The following is a 23977-nucleotide window of genomic DNA, read 5'->3' on the forward strand; positions in this document are numbered from 1 at the left end:
GTGGGGACTAATAATGAAAGAAAATAAAACCGTCTAAACAGGCGCCAAGTTGCTGGCGATGCGCAATTATTTCCTTGTCAAGTTTTTATGATTTAATGAGCCCCTCTGGGACTGATGGCTGTCAGTCAGTCGTGACTTTTTGACACCATTACAACTTCAAATACAGCAGCAGGCAGGCTGTTTTCCTCGGATTTGAAATACTGAAATGATCTGACAGTTTTAAAGAAAAGATGTGCCAAAACAGAGAGAGAAAGAGAGAGAGAGAGAGAGAGAGAGAGAGAGAGAGAGAGAGAGACAGTCGCTCTCCTTTCTTTCTTTTCCTCTCCCGCTCCCTTCTTCTCTGGAGTAGATAATCTCTGGATGCTGATTTGGTAATGAAACCCAATCACGGAGGTCATTATCTGATGAGGTTTTTGGAACAGGCAGGCTTTTTCCCTCTTTATTTCTTTACTTAATGATAACCCTCAATGGGCTTGCCCCGCATGGGACGGCCAGCGCCGCACAATTTTGTTCACCATTAATTTCAGCCTTTGAAGCTCGGGGCTCAGAAGCAGTAGCAAAGCAAACCCCCCACCACGCTGGTTCCAAAATAAGACAATCCAGCCTGCCTGAAACAGAATCGCAAATGGCCTCCCGGCCCAGGCTGGCGGCTGACGTCAAGCCCACCGCCTTCGCAGGCACTGGCCTTCAACGTGGAACATTTAAAACTCTTTACAACTTAAGAGACGTTAATTAAGTTGCTTTGGATTCTGGAGCAGGGGAGCATCTGCTTTATTTATTCTGTCAGGGAAACTGTGCAGTCTGCAGTGAATTTTATGTGGCAGGGGCTTCCTCCTCTGCGTCCTCATCACTACCCGCTGCGGCCCCCACCCCCCGCCCCGCCCCCGCATCGCAAGGCATCCTAAACAATATTCCCCACTTTAATTCCATTGATCAGTTGAGGTCTATGTATTAAGCTCCTGGAACCTTTTGATTGTGTGTGGGCTTTCTTCCTTCCCCAGTGGGTGTGGAAGGAAGAGGACAATCTGTCTGTCTTAGGGCTCCTGTGAGTCTCTCCACTGCGTCCAGGAGGGCCCGGCAGGAATTCAAGGGACCTTCAGACCAGCTTCCTACTAGGCGCTCACTACTCGGTGGCTCTCAAGGGGCGTTTGATGGGGCTGTTTGGCCAAGGGTTATCTGTTCATATCTTTCCCACTCTCAAGGTTGAATTGGAGCAAAATCTCAGGCAAGAGCTGATCAAGAGAACCCCAAAGAAAAGGCCACTGGGAGGGGAGCCACGCACTCCTTCCTTCGCCTATTTCAGCATGAGCACAGGTTTCAGTGAAACATGGAGGAGCTGGCAAGTTCGAGTGATCAGATCAACCTGGCTCACTGCGTGGCCTGGGGAGGGTCTGGAATCTGGGATGCAGCTGGAGACCTGGTTACGCACTGGAGAGAAGGAAGACCAACAGTTTCGAAGGAAGGAAGAAAGGCTGGAGGCTCCCTCCCCACCATGAGTGTTTCCGAGCGAGAAGGAAGTGGGTTGTTTGTTTCCTTGCTTTTTCATGATTTCTTCGATGTGTTCAGCACATACAGAATTTCGTCATCAGAATAAAAGATCCTCGCCGAGATGGATCCTTTATGCCGACGGGAAAATCAGCAGAGCCTTCCCACTCCTCCGCCGTCCTACTTCGCCCTGCCCAAATCTCACCCATCTCCGCACAGTAAAGGCTGCAGCTCTGTGTACATGATCCTAAATGATTTATCTGAACACGAGTTCTTCGGCGGATTTTGCCATTCCTCATTTCCTCCCTACACCATAAGCGTTTTCTTCTGCGTTGGGGGGGAAGTATATTACACGCTGCACCTAGGCGATCTCCATCCATGGGCACAGGTGGTTAGCATTTTTTATGAAGAGAACAGGCTTGCTTTTCAAGGACTCAAAGCTCCCAATTATATTCAAAAGATAGTGCGGACCCTGTAAGTGCCTATGAAGTCTTAAAGAAAAACACATTTTGCTTCATGACTAGGGGGAAAATGACCTCAGCTTGGGCAACTCGAAGCTCATCACAAATGAACTCATTCTGAACGCAATGCCCCGTTACCGCGGACAGAAAGAAACCAAAGAAGATCACAAAGCCTGTTAGAGGTTTGAATACATCGTGAATTCAGGAAGGCGATGCTGACATTTGTTAGGGAAAAGCCCAAGCTGTCTTTTTGCAACACGCGGCGATACCTTTCTTTTAAAGGAGGTTATCGCCCATTTTCCATGAAGTTTATTCCTAGTGGATCCCCCTATAGGACTCTACCTTATTTATAATCACATTTGAAATTTCACTCTGACGGAGTCATGTTCTTGCTCTTCCTGAAATATTCATGTTCTCTTTACATACTGGAATGGATGTGGAGAGAACCTTGTCAGACCTTTCGCATGTCTGAGGGCTGCTTTTGGCAGTGCAAATATTAAAACCGAAAGGATACAGGAGTGCTTACACAGGTCAGGGGAGAGGGGGTCACAATTTAATACAGTGCCAGGGCGCACGCTGCCAGCAAATTCTGGGGAGTCTGGGATTTGGGGAGGGTATGGAAACATTTTTTGTAGACAGTAATCAAAGTTGTGAAAAGTGGATATTGGGCAGGCTCAGCAAAAATAATCCTGGGTGTAAAAAAAAAAAAAAAAAAAAGAAAAAGAAAATTATGCGTAGAAAAACAGACAAAGTGCTAAGTCAATTTCCTGCCCAGCTGACGTTGAAACCCTCCTTTACAATGAAAGCACTCAGGCGGGCTGACTATGTTCATTGTGCTGGGGTAGGTACAGGGCTGGGGTGCCAAAGCCCGTCACTGCTCCGATCCCTGCTTTTCTCTGCATTTTGATCCTTGGACATCACACAAGGGCAATTCGGTGACAAGAGATGTGTGACAAACAGTGCAGCCCATCACAAGCCCCGTGACAGACTCATTATGCCCTCTCCCAAACCATGACCCCTGACATGTCCACGGGGCATGGAAGAATGTCACCAAGGCTGTTTTGGTCAGTAGGTGAAAGGACCAAAAGGCAAATAAGGCCTCACCTTGCCCTACACAAACACACATCTGGGCGAAGAAAACCTAGAAAAGGAAACCAACCCACATGCAAACAAGAATAAAAATATTTTTACACTCTTTGCACTCCGGCTGAACAGTGGTGAGAGGGAGGGAGGGTCATTCGGGGCCTGTCAGCGCAAAAGAATGATTCATGTGACTATTTTGTCTTAATTACTCAGCACGAGCCGCCGTTGCTGTTTATCAAGGACCCGCCGATACATCAGTGTCCTCTGATGGAGAAAGTGATCGCCATCAGGATGGTGATGACCAGGATGACGGCCAGCACGACGACCAGGACGCGGTTCTGGATGACCCTAGGAGACAGCAAAGGAGAGAGAAACTCAGGTGATCGGAGCACATTCCGACAAAGCTCGTCCAAGATCAAGTTGGCTAATCAAACGATGGCTTCACAGGCTGGGGCGGCGAGACTGGAGTGTGTGTGTGTGACCACACAGCTTTTTGGTTCTACAAAGGATCCACAAGGAAACGAACGACTCCACAGCGATGGTCACGCCGCACCTGGAGACATGCTGCGAACCGAATGGCTTCCTAGGTGTGGAGTGCCATGTGGCATCTGTAAGTGATCGAGGGCCCGTGAGAGCATCTCTTTTTAATTGAACATGTGAGACGAGCCTCATTTTTTTTTTTTTTGGCAGTGTTTCCGTTACGGTAATAGACTCCCGGGAAACATATGTCAGTGAGGTCCTTACCTGTACAGAAACACCTGGGGAAAAGGAAAAGCGAGACGTAGGACGAAAAGGACAGGATTAAGAAGCAAGTGTCAAGCTTGCAGTTCAGGCTGTGACACTGTCACCTGTCACTGGGGCTCATGCTCTGTGACACCAAGAGGAAATGTTCCATTTGCTCCACAGCGAAAGGGGGTGGAAATGAGAAACAGCACCAAGCACCCGGGTGCCTGGGGGGTTTGGGTTGGTGGGCCCTCATCTCCGGGGACTCCAACCCCCTCTGCTCTGGCTTCGCCAAATGCTGATGGGGAACAGGGAACTGAGGGGAGTCGGAGCGGAGGCACCGGCTCCAACATGCCTGCAGAGAGCTTCCGATAGAGGTGTTTCATAATTTGCCACCTCATTCTGAGAAAAGAGGTCGAACATCAGAATGCTTTGTGGAGACTTTCAAAGGGAACTGAGGTCAAAGAGCCTCGCCCACGCTCACTCCCACAGAACCAACCACACAAAAATAGAGACAGAGTGCTTGGCAGTCTAGCTGGCTGTCCACACCGCAAAGACACTACAGCAAACCCCATCTGTCCATCCTCCAAATATGAAGCATAAAAAGGTCTGCTGTCTTAGTGCAGACACAGATCACTGGACTGGGCGTCCATAGGTGGGACTGGCCAGGCGCCCAGTTTAACAGAGTCCCCCAGCCTCCTCCTTCCCATCTCCCAGGAGAAATCTTTGCGGGATGGCCGCAGTCTTTTCTAGCTCTGGCTGCGTTGCTTTCTTGGAAGGATGACAACATCCCTGTGGTTTCAGTCGGATTCCTCCTTGCCCACCCCCTTCTTGCCCAAACCTAAATGGATGGATAGAGATCGTCACATCAGACAGGCCCACTCCCTTTTGCCCCCTGGAAGGACTAGCTCCCTCTCCTCCTGACAGGTTACAAAATGATCACATTTGCTGACACGTCTTCCGCAAAACTGCTTTAGTGCCTGTGTCCACTTTCCTGGAAGGAGATGAATGACCCACTCCGTCCTCATTCATCACGTCCGGCTCGGCTAAGATCTGTCTCGTTTATTTCTCCCCTTCCCCACTAGAAAGGCTGCGCCCCGACATTAATTCTTCTGCGATGACAGCTAATTCAGACTTCACAGGCCATGTTTACTCAGGAGGCAGGAAGATTCTCCACCCCCAAAGTAAATAAGGACATGACTTCTCGGCTTGATACAGTGGGACTAATTGTGAACACCGATGGGTGCTAGCTGGTAGCTTGATTTAAAACCCAAATTGATCCCCCCCCCCACCTTTTCTCTGGAAAGGGCAGGAGCCTTCAGAACAGTCCCTACACATCCTGTTTGCCCAAGTCACTGTCACAATCTCTATTTACCACAGTCACCCGCATCAGACTTGCAAAGGAAATCAGCAAAATTGAAACTCAGCAGTGAAACAGATTAAAAGCATGAAAACTCTTTAAAATTCTACTGTAAGTACTATTCGGTAGCATGTCTCTTGGTTGACAACCATTTTATTTGTGGGTTGAGGGCCCCAAGATGCTCATTTGTAAGAGATGAACTGTGGATGTTACTTGTTGAATCTGAGGCACGGTTAAGAAAACAAATGCACAGGAATCCTAAATTCTCAGCTCTTCTCCAGCCTTCCCTAATCTCAGGGCAAAGAGGAGTATACTTCACCCGTGACCTTCCCTAACAGCTTCACTCAACAGATACCCCCCATCCCAAGATGGGTGACCTGGGTCACAGACCATCAGAAAGATCGAATTGCCCACTCCCTCTTCGGTGGGTCCACAGTCCACCTCTCCAGCCCCAGCACATGGCACAGATACTGACACAGAACTGTCCCAAGGATGATAATGAATGAGCGCAGCCCTACAATTGCCATCCTGCCATTCAAGGGAGAATGAAGATCCGTGCAAATTTAATTTGCAGGAAAACCTCAGGGAGTCTGCGTAGAAAAGGCTGAAGTTAAAGTTGAAGTCCCCCAAAGATGGAATTTCATACCATCATGCATTTTCAGAGCACTGCTGGGTCTTCCCTGCGAAGCTAGGAAAAGGCTGGTCCTCATGGAAGTGAGGCGTGTGTGGGAGGTGGGAGAGGTTGGCAGGTGAGAGCATTTGCTTTCAAACCAAAGGCTGGCCAAGCCATCAACCCAGCTTTGGATCTCAAAAGTGTTGGGCAGATACAGCACCTCTCAGGACCAGAAAAATGAGCGGTTGGGCCCTTAAGTAAACAGGACTGACCCCATCTGGGGGCAGGGAGGACAAAGGCTGCCATTGCTGGGCCCCTTCTGGGAGGAAGCCTGACAAGCCAGGGGCTGCTGGCAGGTATTGCTGTGGGCAGAGCAGAAAGGGAGGCAGAGTTCGGAGAGCATCTGAAAAACAGCCAGGAAGAGGGGTTCCCAGCTAGTGAGCCAGAGAAGAAACTTTGGGGAAGCCCAGGGTATCTTCCTTCTTAACTTTGGGGGCAGGGGCGGTGGGTGGGATTTCTGTTCAACTAGGTATGCGGCAAGCAGCCTTAATCTCCCTTTTGAAAATGCAAAGTGTGTTTACCCAGTAAATAATTTAAGAAAAAATATACACTTGAAAGAAGACATCCATTGAACCAGCCAGGCTAAATTGCCTCCAGGCAAAAACTTGTGCATTTGCATGCTGCATTCTATTAAGTGAGCACACTGTGGCTTTAAAAGAATGCAGAGCCAAATTAAAAGGAATGTGGGCGCAAAAACATCAAGGATTCTCCAAGTTTACATTATGAATCACAGTGCTGTTGATACAAGATGAATTAACCATTTACTTTGAGGCTGAACTCACAAAGTACTATTGAAACTACGGATCCTGTGCAGGAACCCAGGGAGGGGCCAATCTTTCCATTGCCAGTCTCCTCCTCCTCTGGCAACAAGCAGCTGTGTGTGGCAGCCCAGTCACAGAAGACTGGTTAACGTGCAGTAGGCCAGCGAGGCACCTGGCACAGCTCTCTGCTCTTGCTTCAGGAGCCCTGGAATCCCATTGCAGCAGGCATTACCAGCATTCGCCAATATCCAGTTCTCTACTTCTAGGCACAGACTCCCTTACCCACTCCTTGATGTTCAGTGTGGCCATGTGACTTGTTTTAGTCAATGAAATGTGAGCAAAAGTGCTGGGTGTCAGTTCCAGTGTTTGGTCCCTTGGTGTTCTGATTTAGGAGGCTGTAGGTCCCAGCAGCGCAGTTACAGGGTGGTGGAGATCCCCTCTCTTTGAATCCCGGAGTCATCGCATGGAGGGCCATTGCCCTGGACACTCACCTGGACTCACTGGGGATATACATTAAGCCAATGAGATTTGGGGGTTGTCACCACAGCATGATGCAAGCTATCCTGACTGATACACTACTGCCTTCCTTCTCCAACAAGATGGGGTGTTTGGCCAGCCAAGTGAGGCTCTGGTTTAATGTATTCCAGAAGTCCAGGTATGATGAGGGTTGGGAGGACTTCTTTCCTTTCAGAAACGGGCTTTTGCTTCTTGTTTTCAATAGCTGGGATCCGCCTGGGTCCATATTTGGCCATAACACCTCCCATTAGAGACTATGGAGTTTCCAATGCCACTGGGTGCTGATGCATGATGGTATCACACATGATGTTTCAGAAAGCTCAGCTAGGCACTCTGTTCACCATGTAGAGCAGATATGGTCATTGCATTTATTTATTCATTCCACACAGTTGACACTAGCCCTCCTTCAGGGGCAGAGCTGTGACCTAGGCTAAGACAGTCAGTGTCTTTCCACGCCCTTGGCCACAGAGACTGGAGCAGGCATGTGATCCAGCCAGTCCAATAGAGTGAGTCTCAGAAGCTCTGACTGCAATATTGGGTCATCTGGACCGTGTTAGCCTGGATCTGCTGCAGCCACTTAGTCTCCATAAGGAAAACCAGCCCGAGAAAGTAACTGAGCCACGGAGGACAGTGGACTGAAAGAACGGCATCTCAGTCCTGAAGACATGATGAAGCTCTGCATCAAACCACCCTTCCTTTGGACTTCGAATTATATGAGAAAATAAATTAACTTTATTTTTCAAGTCAGTTTGAGTTTGTTCTCCTGTTATTTGCAACCAAAAAGCATTTTTTTTTTTTTTTGGTGGATTCACCCTGATTCCAAACCCAAGTCGTTGACCTATTTCCCCCAAGAAGAATTTCCTGACCATGCCCCTCTTGCTCTTATGTTTCCCTGTGCATCTCTCAACCACGACACTTACCGTAGAGATTCAGGATTTTCTGTTTCTATGCAGCGTTTTCCAATAACAAGTGGCCCTTCCAGGGTCTGAATCTCCTTTGTCTTTTACATTCCCAATGCCTAAAACAAAGCTTGGCCTAGGTATTCTTAAACTTGCTGAATGCATGAGTGCGAGTCTCCACCTCCATGTGGCTCCTGAAGGCTCATGTGGTACTTACTCTTCCTGGTTTCCCAGTGTTGCTTGTAGACAATCACAGCTTTGGGAGTGAGCTATTAGCCACCCTCCTATTAAGGATGCCAGCATTTTCCAAACCCTTCACAAGCCTGCATTCATTAGCTGGAGAGCGTGTGACACTCCACAGGCTCAGTGTCCGACCTGGACATGCTTCTCCTGCCTGGCTGTCCAGGCCTGAATAATGATGCCCACCTTTGGGTTCTGACAGGACAGCAACAATGGGCAGGGCAATTAGCAGCCATGAGTGCAAAGGAACCTATACCTGTGTCTCTCAGGAAACTCCCCCAAAATAAGTGCCCAGGGAAAGGCTCTCCAAGGTCTAGATCAGATTCAATGTTAGTCAAACTTAAAGAAATAAAAACAGGAGTGGGAGAAAATGGTGCTTTGTTACTCGCCTCTAACACTGACTTTAATTTCAAAGCTGGGCACATGGCTACCTCTGAGCTAGAGCTGTGTGCTTATTGTACCACCTGCTGATGCCCATCCAGGTTCTTACAGGGCCTGCATCTTTGGGAGGAATCCCTAGCCTCAGCCCAGAAACTCAAGGGGGGCTTACCCCAGTCTATGATGCCACAGGTGGACATATGACCCAGGCAGATCCAGCTACTTACAGCTCTCTATTCCTGCACAGTCCTTTGCTTAGGAATTGGTATGCCCCAACCACACCAGATAGAAGCCTTTGAGGATTTTTTTTTTTCTGGAAAGTCAAGAAAAAGGTCTTCTCTTTATTGGGATTGATTGTGGAGAAAATGAACACTTAGAACTCAGGGCCATTCTTATCGCTACGCAGGAGGGGAACCTGCCTGAAGGATGCCAACACTGAGCAACACAGGACCCAGAGATGGAGAGAAAGAAACAGGTTCCTGAAGGCATCATTTGAGCCCTAGATCCTGCTCTGTGCCTGACACCCGAAGAGTCACATTTAAACTTCCCTGTTGGAGGAGCCAGATGACCCAGCATTCCAAGCAAACCGGCTAAGCTTCACTCTATTTGACTGGCTTAAGTCACATGCTTGCTCCTTGTCCAAGGGTTTGGTTGGGACTTCTTTCACTTTCAACCATACTTATCGTCCTGAGTTGAATAGTGTCTCCCTCCAAATTCATGTCCATCTGGAACCTCAGAACGTGACCTTATTTGAAAATAGGGTCTTTAAAGATGTAGTTTATTAAAGATCTTGAGATAAAATCACCCTGGATGTAGGGTAGGCCCTAAATCTAATGACTGCTGTCCTTATAAGAGAGGACACAGAGACACAGAGCAGAAGGCCAGGTGGAGTTAGAAGCAGAGATTGGAGTGATGCTGCCACAAGCCAAGGAATGCCTGTGGCCATCAGAAGCTGGAAGAGGCAAGAAGGGTCCTTCCCTGGAGCCTTTGGAGGGTGTATGGCCCTGCCCACTCCTAGATTTCAGACCTCAAGTCTCCGGAGCTGTGAGAAGACATTTCTGTTTTAGGCCACCTAGTTCATGTTACTTTGTTACTGTAGCCCGAGGACACAAATACACAGAGTTCTAGGATCCAGACCAGGATATGGACCTGGCTGTCTGTCTTGGCCTTCACAGTGACTGCTCTCCAGGTCTCCACCCACTTCCCTACTGCAGCATCTCACAATCAATGTGGATCTGTACGGAGGACAGGACAGTTCCAGCCTGGTTCTGCGAGAGCTTTGCAAGCAACCGTGGGCTCACAGTCTTCTGGAACTGTTGTTCTTTCATCTCAGAATGAGAATTTCCAATCCTGAGCAGACCAGGCAGCTGCCCAAGGCCATGTGAGATGAGGGAACTGAGGGGGTATGTTCTACAAGACTCCTGCCAGGAGCGGGTACATCCTACAAGACTCTTGCCTCTAGGATAAGGCATTTAACATGGGAAGGAAAACAGATGTTAACTCTGGGCCAACTTACTAAGTCATCTCCATCATGAACAGCCTGCGTTAACTGACCTAGTTAGGAGTAGTCAGTCAGTTACCCAGGGGGCCTGAGGAAATAGGACACAGGAGAATTAAGATTTGACAGGTGGCAAAATGAGCATGCTCTTCAGCAAGGAAGCGAGGACATGGGAGCCAGTACCTGAGCCCCAGCAAACCCAGGGTAGGTCCCGAGTGAGGACAGAGTGGCTTTATCCCATTTCCAAGTTTCTACTTAGTTGAAAAGGGATCAGCAAACTTGTTCTGTAAAGGACTAGGTTGTAAACGCATTAGTTTGCTAGGGCTGCCATCACAAAGTTCCACAGACTGGGTGGCTTACATGACAGAAATGTATTGTCTCACCATCTGGAAGCTGGAAGTCTGAGATGGTGGCTGGCAGACAGGCTTCTCCTGAGGGTGCAGGAGCGTCTGTCCCAGGCCTCTCTCCTCACACCTGCTGGTTGCTGGACATCTCTGAGGTTGCTTGGCTGTAGAAGCGTTCCCCTTATCTTTGCTTTCATCCTCAGATGCCATTCTCCCTGTGTGTGCACCTATGTCCAAATTTCCTCTTCCAATAAGGACACTAGCCTTATTGGGTTAGGGGCCACCCACTGCAGTTTGTATAATCTTAACTAATTATATCTGTAAAGACCCTCTTTCCAAATAAGGTCCCATCCTGAGCCACTGGGGGTTAGGACTTCAACATAAAATTTGAGGAGGAGAAAACACAATTCAACCCAAAACATGAAGCCTGTTTTAGGCTTTTTGGAAACTACAGTCCTGTTGCAACTGCTCAACTTTGCCTTGTGCAAAAGCGGCTGTGGACAATGTCAATGAGTATGACTGTGTTCTAATACAACTTTATTGACAGATACTGGGATTTGACTTTCATATAATTTTTACATGTCAACAAATATTCTTCTTTTGATTTTTTTTCAACCATTTAAAAATGTAAAAGCCATTTTTATCCTGCGGGCCATACAAAAGCAGGCGGTGAGCTAGACTGGGCCTACTACCTGTGGTTTGCCCACTCCTGGTCTAAAAGCTCAAAGCTCTCTGAGGCCGGCCCTCCTGTGCCGGAGGATGTGTGGTCCTCGGACCACGCACAGACGGCCATGGCAGGTCATGGCAGGTCTTTCCTCTGACGAAAGAGGGAAACCCGAGTCCCTGCCCTGTGGGAGCTTATGGTGCCACAATGAGCAATCAACTACAGAAGCTCAACAACAAAGGCATAATTAGAGCAATGCCAGGCCAGGACAGTTTGCTGTGTGCCCACAATCCTGGCTTTGCCTGGGGTCATCTGGAGCAAGTCACTCCATGTCACTTGCCTTTCAGTTTCTTCCCGAGTACAACCAGCCAGCTCACCACCCATCCCAGGGAGGAGAGGATTAGCTCATTTAAATTTATAAAGCACTTTGTAATCAGAAATCCCTGGCCAGGCGTGCAGTTGGCAAATAATTCTGTGAAAGGAGATGGCATCTCGGGACAGGTGAGAGGCAGGAGGATAGTTGACAGAGGCCGAGCAGCTGCCTGGGAAACTTCCTGAAGAAATGGCTGGTGGGATGGGGAAGGTGGGAAGCCTGGAAGGGCTGCCTCCTGAAGCCCTCTAGGCTTGTGTTCCCACAGGCCTGTGTCTATCTGGGCCTCACGGGGACACTCACCTTAGCACGACTAAACCTTCTCTCTGAGGTGGTGGCATAAACATCAAAATCACATCCCTTCCCAATGATATGTGAGTTACACTGCACTCTATGTTGCCACGGCCACTGCCACTCTCCAATATGGACTCGCTGACGGCAGGGGGCCTGGAGAGTGACTGCTGGCCACTGGGTGTTCAGATAGGACAAGGCAGCTCACTTCAATCAAAGGGGCTTGGAAAGAACTTGAAGAGAATGAAACGATGCTCTGGAAACACAGGTATATCTAATCCCTCCCAGGCTTACTCAGGTGGAAGAAAAGTCTCCACGCCCTGGTCTGGATTGTTCATTTTATAGTTGAGGGCCCTGAGGTGCAGGGAGGTGCCCAAGGTCAACCATGTGGGGCACAGCCAGGTCTTCAGACCCCCAGGCGCCTTGTCTCACTGTTGTTCTCATTCTCGTCCGAGGGGCCAGGGCAACCACACAGTTCAAATTGCATCAGCTGCTAATAGGGACTGTTCAACAACATCCAGGAACACAACTCAAAACCTAGCCATGGTCCCCACCTGTTACTGAGCCCAACCCAGTCCCACTTCTGTGTGAAATGAAGGGGCGCTTGGATGATTGAGAGCCCTGGTTCCCAGACTCCAGGCTGAGGCCGAAGCAAGAAGAGAAGCACACGAGAGAAGACGGCCTCTTCTTGAAAACAAGGTAACTTAGCTTAAAGAACTTTCTTTACTCTGAGACTGTGTCCTTTCTCCCGTTTCAGTGGTGACGTGTCCTTTAGTTTATGGAGTGATGCTGGAGTGGATGGCAGGGATTTTCCCTAATGTACTTACATAGACATTGGAAATCTATGTTCTCCTTCGAAATTACTCGTAGTTGGCAAAATAGAAAGTGCACAATCCTCTATTTCAAGTCCCAATCCAAGGCATGGCAAGGTTCATGAACCTCAGAGCTAGAACCTCCCACCCAGCTCTACTATCTGGTGATTCCTCCTTGGACTCTACAGTGTGGGGCCGTGGTGATGGCAACAATGATGACGGTGATGCCAATGATGACAGCCACAGCAGCACCACACCAGCAGCTCCTATTAACTGGCCATTTACTCTGGGTCAGGTGCTGTCCTGGCATTTTCTACACTTTTTGGAAACCTCCCAGCAATCCTACGAGGTGGGTACTATTATCATCCCTGTTGTTGTTGTTTTTAAAAATACATTATATTCATTTTTTACAGAGAGGAAGGGAGAGGGACAGAGAGTTAGAAATATCGATGAGAGAGAAACATCGATCAGCTGCCTCCTGCACACCCCGCAGTGGGGATGTGCCTGCAACCAAGGTACATGCCCTTGACCGGAATCGAACCTGGGACCCTTCAGTCCACAGGCCGGTGCTCTATTCACTGAGCCAAACCAGTTAGGGCTATCATCCCTGTTTTTACAGAGAAGTTACTGGGAGCCCCAAGCCCCTGGCCAGTCTTAATCTTGCGCCCCTAGAGGACACACATCATTAGGTGGTTATTCATCTGTGCATCTCATGTTCTCCAGCAGACACTCCTTGGTTGTTTGAGGGGCAAGTCTTTGATATCTCCCTCTTTATAGTCCTCTCCACAGACCCAGTGATGGGGTGTGCAGGTTGAAAGTCACAACACGAATTCACCAGAGTCAACTCTTCTTAGTGCCCCAGGTAAATGCACCACACATCATTAAGATAACATTCATTTTTTTGGAAGCATATTTCACCAGCTCTCATCAGTCATAGGCACACTGGATGCGTCCTTTCTAGCTCTTTCTTAGGTAAATGCAGGATCACCTGACCCTTCATCAGATGTGGGGACAGAGAGAATGGCAATCAGCATCTGGGGGCAGCTCACCAGTGACTCCACTGTCTAGTGACCTTGACCCACACAATTTTTTAATGATGTCTATATCACCTGTCATACAGGTGAGAGGGTCTACCACAGAAAGATTCCAGGTCTGCTCAAGACTAATTTAATGCATCTGTAGGAACAGAGTGCTAGATGGAAAAGAAAACCAGGTGGGAGAATCAGCTAGATTCAATGTGACCTTGGGAAAGGTCTCCGTTTTGAGTTCAGACATCCACAGAAAGTAATAAAGGAATCACTCCCAAGTATTACACGGATGGGTGTAGACAGCGATATGTAACTTCTAGGCATGGTGCCCTTTTCTGGTCTTGAATGTTTACTGTATCTGTGATGTCATTTACTCTCCAAAATGATCCTGATTTATTAGGATCTGGACTTGGTGGCTCAGGACCACCCAGGGAGAAGGCCAGGCCCACTCCAGATGAAGTTCTCAGGCAGGCAGGCCATCGCTGGAGTGCATGCTGGAATGACCCCTCCTTGACCCCTAGATTTAGGTTCTTCTCACCCTCCCTCCTCTACCTCCTTGTGGGTGCCCGGAGGGAGGGTCCTCACCCCCACTGGGTTCTGCTCCTGTATTATAAAGCAACCCTACTGTCCCCCTGAATCAGGTACCCCCCCCCCCCCAGCTCCTCCCTGGCTGAGGGCCGCTCAGTCTCTTGACTCTCCAGAGAAGCTATGAAGATATTTGGGCAGGAGCTGTTTAGCCACCTTCATTTTGGAGCCAAACTTCCTGGATTCGAATGCAGGATCTGCCACACACCAGTCGTGCAACCTTTAGCAAGTTACTTCATTATTTATCTGAGATTATGTCCTTTTGATGCCTTTAAGATGAAAAAAATGTTCTTTATTCTGTGGTGTGATGGTGATCGTAGAGGCAGTGGTTTTTCCCAATGTCCTTACTTGGACATTGGAAATGGACTCTCTCCTTGGAAATTACTCTCTTACTTGGCAACATAAAAAGTGAACAATCCTCCTTTAGTCCTCTATTTACGAAAGAAATGCAGAAGTACCAACACAAGGGATCTGAGAGTTCCAAAGAACCAACGCTTCAGTTCCCACCAGACACATGGGGCTCATAATAGCAGTGCCTCAGCCAATGAATTACATTAATAAATACCTGAGATCATTCAACATGAAGTGCTTAGGTCATCAGTGCTCGGTAAGAGCAACTGCTCAGTATAATACTTACTATCACTCCACTCCTGTGATTCCTCACTGTCTCCCCACAATGAGCTCTGAAACGACGCCTTGCTTGGCCACCCCCAAACTCCTAGCCAGGCCGCCGCTGCAGGTGCCCTGGCCGGAATACCTGCAGAGTCCTCTGATTCCCCCAGGACACATCCCAGTGCTGTTCCTGAGTAGCTGGCCTTGTGGGGCCCCTACTGAGCCACTCTCCTGGGAGCCCCATTTTCTGCAGCTACTCAGGTACCCAGAAGGAGAGTCTGCCCCATGTTAGTTTCCCCCTTGTGGTGTGGTCACATTGGTGCAGACATGACTGCCTAGGCTTTTGTGATGGGATTTAACATGATTTCCCTGCAAGATCTGACATGAGACACTGATCTCCTAATAGTCATGGATTTACGCCTTTTTCCTTCCCTCATGTCAGAGGTTGACCAGCCATCCGCCTCTCCGTCAACTCTGGAGGGATGTGGTGACACGTTCTGGCCATACCATCAGAACTCCTCTCTCTCGTCTTCAGTCTGTGACCTCTGACTAATTATTAAGGAATAATGGAAAGGAAGGGGGTGGGTGGGTGAGTGCATCTCTGCCCTGCTTTACCCAAGATTCCCTCGGAGACCAGAACAGCCCAGACCTCCTGACCCTGCAGAAGTCTGAAGTTTGGCATTGGTGTGAGCACCAATAACCAGGGTCCTCATTGAGTACATCCAACTTAGCCCCTAACTGATTCCTAACCATGGGGGTCAAAGGCCAGGGAGAGGTCAACAGAAGCCTCACACCAGCTTGTGTGTGCCTTTCTGGCCTCTCACAAGGTGATGAAAAGCCCAGGCGGAGGTCAGGGCTGTATACACATTGGCACATCTGTGGCCCTCTTGACCTTCACGGCCTGGCTGGTGATTCTCAAGGAGGTTGGAGTGTGTCTTATGTGCAATGCCTTGTAAGCCAGGAGGCCTGGGATGGGAATCCGAAGAGTCTCTATTGGAAGGTGTGTGGCAAAGAGACATTTGCAGGATTTCCTCTACTCCTAATCTGTGAGTGATCTTGTGACAAACAAGTAGATGTGCCTCAGTTTCCCCATCTCAAAAATGGGAGTAAATATATGTGACCTGAGCACCCTTGAGAATGGACTCTGAGGACTGTGTCTGAGGCCTAGAGAAAAATAAAGACAATAAATTGCCAAGGAGTACTGTGGCCTTTGAATGCTTTCGCAGGTCCTTTAGTTAGCTACAAAAAAAAAAAAATAGAAAAACCAATCCTAATTTAGGAGGGATCTTGACAGGAACTGAGCCAGAAGACAAAGAAGGAGCCACGTTTGTCTCTGTCATTCTTTGGAGGTACTGGCCTCAAGCTACCTGCTTTTAATTTTCACAAGTGGATGGTGAATTCCAACCCCTAACTGGCTACCAGATAACACAGAGGGCACCTAATTACAATTGGGCACCTAATTACAATCGGAGGTAGTGCCACTCCGGGTCCTTGCCGGAGGTGACAACCTCAAAGTCCCCTGCTGAACACTCATTAGAAATCCAGCTGAAAAACAGTATTGATCAAGGAGCCTAAGAACGAGGTCCATATCTCCTGGAGACACCAGTCTCCCCCTTGGAGCAGCAGAACCCTGGAATCTGCCCTGTATCACGTGGTTTAGGTTCGCGCATGCGCTCTCAGCTGTGCTGGTCACCAGCTGACGTGGGGGAGGGGGGGCAGGGCGGGACAGGAAGAGACAGGTGGATGGGATGCTCTTGAACATGCTGTTCATGACCCTGCCAGGTGGGTGTCCCTGCCACCACGTCCCGCAGGAAGGCGTTCTCCCCGGTCGGGTAGGGGACAGAGCTGTGCTGTTACCCCATGGATATTGACTCCTATAACTTACACATTTCCCTCCTCACATCGGCTGCCAGAAATCCGGGACAGTGCCTGTGGCCCACCCTCACCAGGGGGCAGGCTGGTCCTCAGCTTGTGCACGAACCTTATGCCTGACTTCATTTCATAGATAGAAAATCTACTGTTGTGTATATATTTTGGTCAATTGCTATAAATCCTTTAGGGACCAAGACAGGCATGGAAGAATTAAGAAAAGAAAAAGAATCCACATCCTCATGGCGTGGCTACTTGAATGATTCTGGCTTTATTTTCCCTCCTATCCCCAAACAATTCCATACTATGTGCTACTTGGAAAGGCGTTTGCACGTGTACCCAAACAACAGGGCATTTCCATTTTTCTCTCCACTCTCCTTTCACGGCCAGCATGGGGTGATGTCCAGAATGAACCCAGACTTGGCACTTGGGGCCCCTGGGGTCCTCCCCTAGCTAAGTGCAGTGAGTCGTGGGTCCCCTTTGTTTGGGAGATTTACAGCAATTGTCTTAACAACATGGACCTCTTTTGTGAAAGCTGAAGGCGTTCCCAGCAAATGTTGGTTGCAGATGCGCAGCCGAAACGTTACCGCGGTCACGGCCCTTCCTTGAACAACCTAAAGCATATTTCTCTCTGTCTCCATTTGGTTTCCTAGATGCCTTAAAGCCGGGAAAACAATCAGAGCTGAGGCCATTTCTGAGATGCCACTAAAAGAACCTACTCGGAGACAGATAAAAATAATGAGAATCCTTCTGTCAGGAAAGATTTAGAAAATATCACTGGCATTATTAAAATTTAATTTTTTACTTGGCTTTCTGGTTCCCCTTTCCCGTGATAATGAGCAGCCCTGCACACCTCCGCCTTGCTAGTACTTGTTTTGTGCAATAAATTCAGCTTTCCAGTCTGAAGACATTTCAGACAACAGCTTTGACTGCTACAGGCTTATTTTCCACCCTGTGCTGTGCTTTGAGTCTTCCTATAAAAACCAGTTCATGAGATAATTTTCCATAAGGCCAGTGAAACTAACAAAAATCAATTTTGCCCAACTGGTTCACAGAAATCCTGGGAATAGCCAAAGCAGAATGGAAAAAAAAAAAAAAAAAGGGCGGGGGGCGGGGCGGAGAAAAAAGAAGAAAAAGAATCAATGTATTCACTAATGGTTTACCTGATAGAGAACTATCAAATTAGCTGACAGGAGAGGCTGGGCAGTAGGAATTTTCCCTTCAGCTTGAACAGACACCTTTATTTAAAAAAAAAAAATTTTTTATTGATTTGTATAGAGGAAAGGATACACACACACACACACACACACACACACTGAGTGGCCAGATTATTATGATCTCTGAACACATAATAATCTGGCCACTCAGTGTGTATATATATATATTAGAGGGGCCTGGTGCATGAATTCATGCATGGGTGGGGTCCGGCCAGCCTGGCCAGGGGGAGGAGACATGGGCGGTTGGCTGGCCTGCCTGCTGGTTGAACTCCTGGTCGAGGGGACAGTTTGCATATTAGCCTTTTATTATATAGGATTATATATATGTGTGTGTGTGTATATATATATGTATGTGTATATATATATATATATATATATATATATATATATATATATATATAGAGAGAGAGAGAGAGAGAGAGAGAGAGAGAGAGAGAGAAAGAGAGAGAGAGAGAATAAAACATTGATTGGTTGCCTCCCGTATGCACCCCAACCAAGGGACTGAACCTGCAACCTGGGCATGTGCCCTGACCAGGAATCTGACTGGTGACCTTTTGGTGCATAAGACAATGCTCCAACCGAGCCAAACTGGCCAGGGCTGAACAGACACCTTTTGAGGGTCTAGTGGTTGAAGACATTCCAGTGGAGTCTCACTGATTTGCCCAACCCAGGGTGACTACAAGGCCGACTTGGGGCCTGACAGATGGTGGCCTCTGCTGAAGTCGTGTCCAGACCCCTTTGTTTGCCAGAGGAGCCGGTTTGCTCCAAGGCTCCGGGACCAGTGCATTCAGACACCTCAGGTTCTTGATACATCATCATTTACCTCCACCATGACACCCATCCCATCAGACCCCTATTTTGGCTTCCTGCCAATGGAGGCAGGATTGCAAAGGGGCATCTCTTTTATAACCTTGGAAACAAGAGCAGAGTGTGGTGACACCCAGAATGCGTTCTCCAAAACACACGCTTAACTCCCACCTCTGTTTCACTAGTTCAAGACACGAGTGGATGTGTCTAAAAACCAATGACAAGACTCTGCACAGAAAAAGAAAAAAGACTTGAAGGAAATGTAGCCACCTGTTAACAGTGTTTGTGTTTGGGTGGTGGGTGTTTTTTTCTTTCCATGTTTATGCATTTGTTCATTTTCTTGAACTGTACATATTACATATATAATTATTATTTAAAATAATGAAGAAACATAATTTATTCACAATGTTATACGAAAGTAAGAGGGAATGTGTGAGAGAAAAAAAGGTAAAATTTATTTTTTATCTACTTTTGTGCTTTGAGTGTTTCATGCAAATTTTGTTATTTGATCATCATAACAAATCTATGACAAAGGTATCAGTGTGCCCATTTTCCAGAGGGGAAACTGAGGCTTAGGGAGGTTAATTTGCCTAGGATCTAGTTAGTCACCAGAAAAGTTGGCATTTAAAATTAGACCCTATTTCAAAGACCACGTGGTGGGAAGAGTAATGGCTGGTATCCTGGTGCATCTTACATTCTAGTTTACTTTGCATTTATGAATAAAACCAGGGATAATAACATATTTCCCCCCATCTTATAGGTTCTTGTGATGTTCAAATGAGATCATTCATGTAAAAATAGAAAATGAAAACTTCTGCTCAAGGAACATGATAATATGATAATATTTTATATAACATTAGTGTGTTGAGAGTTACCACAAATGCCATTCAGATACTAATAATTTTCAAAGAAAAAATACACTAAAATAGAATCAATGATAAAACTATATGGAAAAAAATTTGTTCTTGAGGATTCAGAGGCATAAGAAAATCTTGTCCTGTTTTTAAACCATAATATCTATAATATATCAGTTATAAAGCAAAGGTTGTAAATAGCAAGTACACTGTGACCCAATTTTGCTAAAAGAAAAATACATATATAAACTTAAAACAAAAATTGGAAACACAGACATAGAAATGATAGTAATAACTGTGTTTAGGTGTGGGATCGTGGCGATTTTTAAAAAACCTTCTACAAGTCATTGCATTTTCTAGTTTTTTTTTTTTGGTAATAAATATGCACCATTTTTACCATCAGAAAAAAGCAATTCAGCCTCTACCCTCATATACAAAAACATCTTCTTCCTTGGGTAAGAGTGTAAAATAAATTCTGAGCTTTATGGTAGTTTGACTTCTGGTGAAATAACTGTTTATTTGAAAGGCATTCCGATCTACACAAGTTGGGCTCAGTCTATTGAGGGCCTTTGTCACCTTCAACTTGACAGAAAATCATCAGAAGTCAAGGAACAGGTGGCTTCACGGTGCACTTGGAGAAAACAAACAACAACATGTGGGACTGCCAAGATGTTGGAAGGACAGTGGTGCCTGGTCCGATTCCTGCCATGACCCGATCGTTTGCACGGTGGCCTCAGAAGGGGACCCGTGCCTCCTCTGGAGCTCACGAGCAGTAGCTTAGCAGGAAAGTGCCACCCGGTTTGGAAACACGAGGCCCCATCCGATTTCCAGCAGTGCCACCAAGGAAGCTATTTTTAAGCATCTAATTGCATTTGTAGCATCTGGCATTCTGCACACTCCAGTTTTATGACTTCAATGTGGTACATGTTCCGCAAGACAAACAAGCAAAAGAGAGATTAAATGTGGGATGTTGGAGTCACGTCGGATAGTCCCTGTATAGAAATATTACAGTGTGCCCTAGAGATTATTCCAGGGCCAAGTACAACAGTCCCCGACATATAGGATCTCGTACTGGGGACTCCTTGGCAGCTGCGGAGAAGAGGGACTTAACTTCATTTCTTAGGCCAGTGCCCAGCCTCAGATGCTAACATGCATTGTTAGGAAATGCCAACGTTTCAACTTAAATCATAGAGCCCAGAACATCGACACTCTGCCTTTCAGCAAATCACAAACAGCACAAATCTGGGTTTCCTGTACTAATTGGGGAGGTTTTCTAATTTGCTTATGCTATATGCCTCATGTCGAGCTAATCTTCCTCCGGTTGCCTCCTAACACTGTCTGAAGTAATCCGCTTACTCCTGGTCTGTCCACAGTACTTTATATCAAATAACACACGCTTCCGCAACACAGCCGCAGCCCAAGGCAGCCGTGCCAGCCCTGCGCTGGGACATCACCGAGCGTGTGACAGTGACTGCAGGTGCCTCGACAGACTGAAGGAGGCCACGAACGAGGGTGCAGTGAGGCTTCTGAATGGCTTGGAATGATGACATGCGTGCGAACAGCACTAATTAACCACCGAAAGCATAATCTGATCACTGTTTTGAAAAGACTGAGACAGATCATTTTGTTTTCTCCGACAGGCAGGCAAAATATTTCAGGGTGTTCACCACCAGCCTATGTAATTATTACTACCAACATCCAAACTCGATGCAAGAGAACTCCCCCCCGCCCCCGCCTAAATACAGCATCCCCCTCCCGCCCTTTGGCAGGCTCCTGGAAGCATTAATGACACAGCCACGAGGCTGGAGGCTGGGTTGATGTGGCAGGCAGTGTCCTTTCAGGAGCATCACAGCCCTATCTTGAGTCATTTTTATGCCTTAGATTTAAAAAAAAAATATTCAAGAAGAAAAATTTTAATCCTCACCCGAGGATATTTTTTTCAATTGATTTTTAGAGAGAGTGGAAGGGAGGAAGGAAGAGAGGGAGGGAGGGAGAGAGAGAGAGAGAAACATTGATGTGAGAGAAAGACACATAGGGTGCCTCCCTCATGCACTCCAACTGGGGCCAGAATGAACCTGCAACCCAGGTATGTGCCCTTGATGGGAATCAAACCCACAACCCTTTGGTGTGAGGGCCAATGCTCTAACCACTGTGACACACTGGCCAGGGTGGGAAGGAAATGTTTTTATTTTTATTAAGCAGAATAGCCTGGAATTCTAATGCTTGTAAAACATGCTGCAAGTGCAAGTGTGTGTGAGAGCCTAAATACACAAAAGCCATGTTGGGCTGTGGTGCACAGCGAGGGGCAGAGCATGGTGGCTGAGGCTACAGCCAGGCTCTGGTCTCAGGGGGGCTTGCCTGTGTGACCTCAGGCAGAACACTGTCTCCTTTTAGGCCCCCATTTCCTTGTCTGTAAAGTGGACGTTTGCAAGGACGGGGATTTCAAGGATGCCTTTTGCCACTAAGAAGTCTATGTTTTCTAATTGAAAGGTTCTTGTTCTTTTTCTTACACGTGTGTCTATTCTAACGAAGCAAACCCTTTCTGTTTCTTTGCAACACAGCATATTGGAAAACATTTAGCTCACATTTCAGAGGTTACCGAAGGGAGGGAAAGTTTTATTGTTTAATCCTACTTTATAGGAGTTTGCTTTTTCATTAGAGAACAGATCCAGTGATCGGTAAGTTATACATACCCAAAGTGGGGGGCGGGGGAGGAGGTGAAGGAAAATAGGCCGCCTTCAAGCGCCTTGTGGAAATGTATAAAACAAGCAGCGAGATAGTCCTTTGCCAAACACTGTCATAAATTTTTTATTTGGCAGCTAACATTCTCACTAGTTTTCTTGGCAGCAATTGGGACCTTTAGCAAGAAAGGTGCAGGAGAAAAATACCTTGTTTAGAGATGTTTTCAACAGTTTCTGGGATTTTTTCAGAACTTCTGCCTGCAGCACATTTTTACAACTCCAGTCTCCGATCACCTGATGAGTGGGTGGTGGGGTTTAAACTTCTTTCTTTTTCAAGAAAGGAATATATAGAGAGAAAACCAACAAGCAGTGCTACCCCCTCTGGCCTTCCACGGAGCCCATCCTTCTCACTTTTGTGGTAGGTATTTCTGACCTCCATGCTTAGTCTTCTCTGTCAAGACAAAAACCTGAAAATAATATCAGAATGTACCTTTTGTTGGGCCTGAGATGATCTATATTGTATTCCCAGATGACAGAGAAAAATGAAAGTGAAACAAGCCAATGACTGGGCCATTTTTCTTCAACAGGTCTGCCCCAAGCAGGTCCCACCTGTTGCCTTTGGGTGACTTAATGGGCAAAGAGCTGCCCTGGATTTGAAGCGGATATAAGCATGCGGAGATACGACTTGGCAGTCAAACTGTCCATGGTGGAATGAGTGGAATGAAAGCTTCTGGAGCTGGTCATTACCCATCTCAGGGAGCCTCAGGCACTGAAAGCTCTTTGAGGAGGGCTTGGAATTCTGGGAAATAAGGGGTCAAAATGCACAATGAGTCAAAGATGAGATCTTTCATTACAATCACACCCTAAAGATTTTACAGAAACTTTGTATAGACTAGCAAAATCCCTCTACCAGGAGTCTTCCACCTATGAGTAAAGAGGCTGGCAAATTTACTCCCTCCACAAGTATACACGTGAACAATCGTTAAAACAACCTTTTCCGGGCTCCGAATAATGACCGAAGTCAAAAAACAAACAGACAAAACAACCAAAAACCCCACCACAAACTGAGAAGTGTTTATTCATAGAAAGCTGGCAGAACTTCAGGTAAGAACATCCCCACCTCGCCCCCTAGCTTAGTTGGCTAGAAAGATGGTGTTACCAGGGCAGGGCTGCCAGAGAAAGCTGACTTGATTTGGAGCAGAGGGCAAAACCCAGGCCCAGTATCACTGTCAGTAAAAGTAGCAAACTTGGTAGGGAAATGAATGGGGAAAAGTCCACAGTTCTGCTAGCCCAAGGTTGCAGTACCAGCTGGGGTGAGTGACAGACCTAACAACAATGTGATGTGGAGATACTGGAAATGAGAGAGAGCCATAGTTGTGCCAGGGGAGCTCTATGTACATCTCCTATTGATTGCAAAGTATGTGCACGTACTGGGATGACCTGAGAGACCCCAGTGAAAAGTCAAAGCCAAGGCAGGCTTGAGAACTGGCTGAACTTGGAATGTGCTCCTCAACACACATACAAATCATTTGACAGGGGATGGAAGCCTTATGGGTTGGAGTTTTTTTGGTACAACTTCTGCTCAATCATTGGCTGGCCACTAAGCTATGCACATAAAGGGGAAACCCTCTAGGAATTCAGGCTCATAAAATAAAAACAAGAGTAAAAAAAACCCCAAAAACCTGCAGGGGAGATAGATCCTGTATATTATGTTCAGGAAAGCTACTTAAAAATATCAGAACCTGAGTTGTTATAATATACCATTT

At 47.1% G+C, this 23977-nt stretch overlaps 1 protein-coding gene across 4 annotated transcripts in view; it reads right to left on the reverse strand.

The window, feature by feature from the left end:
• Positions 1-1554: 1554 nt before the first annotated feature.
• Positions 1555-23977, reverse strand: part of VTI1A (vesicle transport through interaction with t-SNAREs 1A) — a 325141-nt gene continuing 302718 nt past the window's right edge. For 2 of the 4 annotated variants that reach the window (XM_080643014.1, XM_080643011.1), the window contains one exon: positions 1555-3377. Coding sequence is in view for 2 of the 4 variants with exons in the window: in XM_080643011.1 (XP_080499137.1) it covers positions 3284-3377 (94 nt within the window). In the remaining 2 variants the exon portion in view is untranslated. The remainder of the gene's footprint in view (positions 3378-23977) is intronic. The other 2 variants (XM_080643012.1, XM_080643013.1) reach the window with 2 other exon arrangements.

Source organism: Plecotus auritus (assembly GCF_963455305.1).
Source record: "Plecotus auritus genome assembly, chromosome: 9".
NCBI lineage: Eukaryota > Metazoa > Chordata > Mammalia > Chiroptera > Vespertilionidae > Plecotus > Plecotus auritus.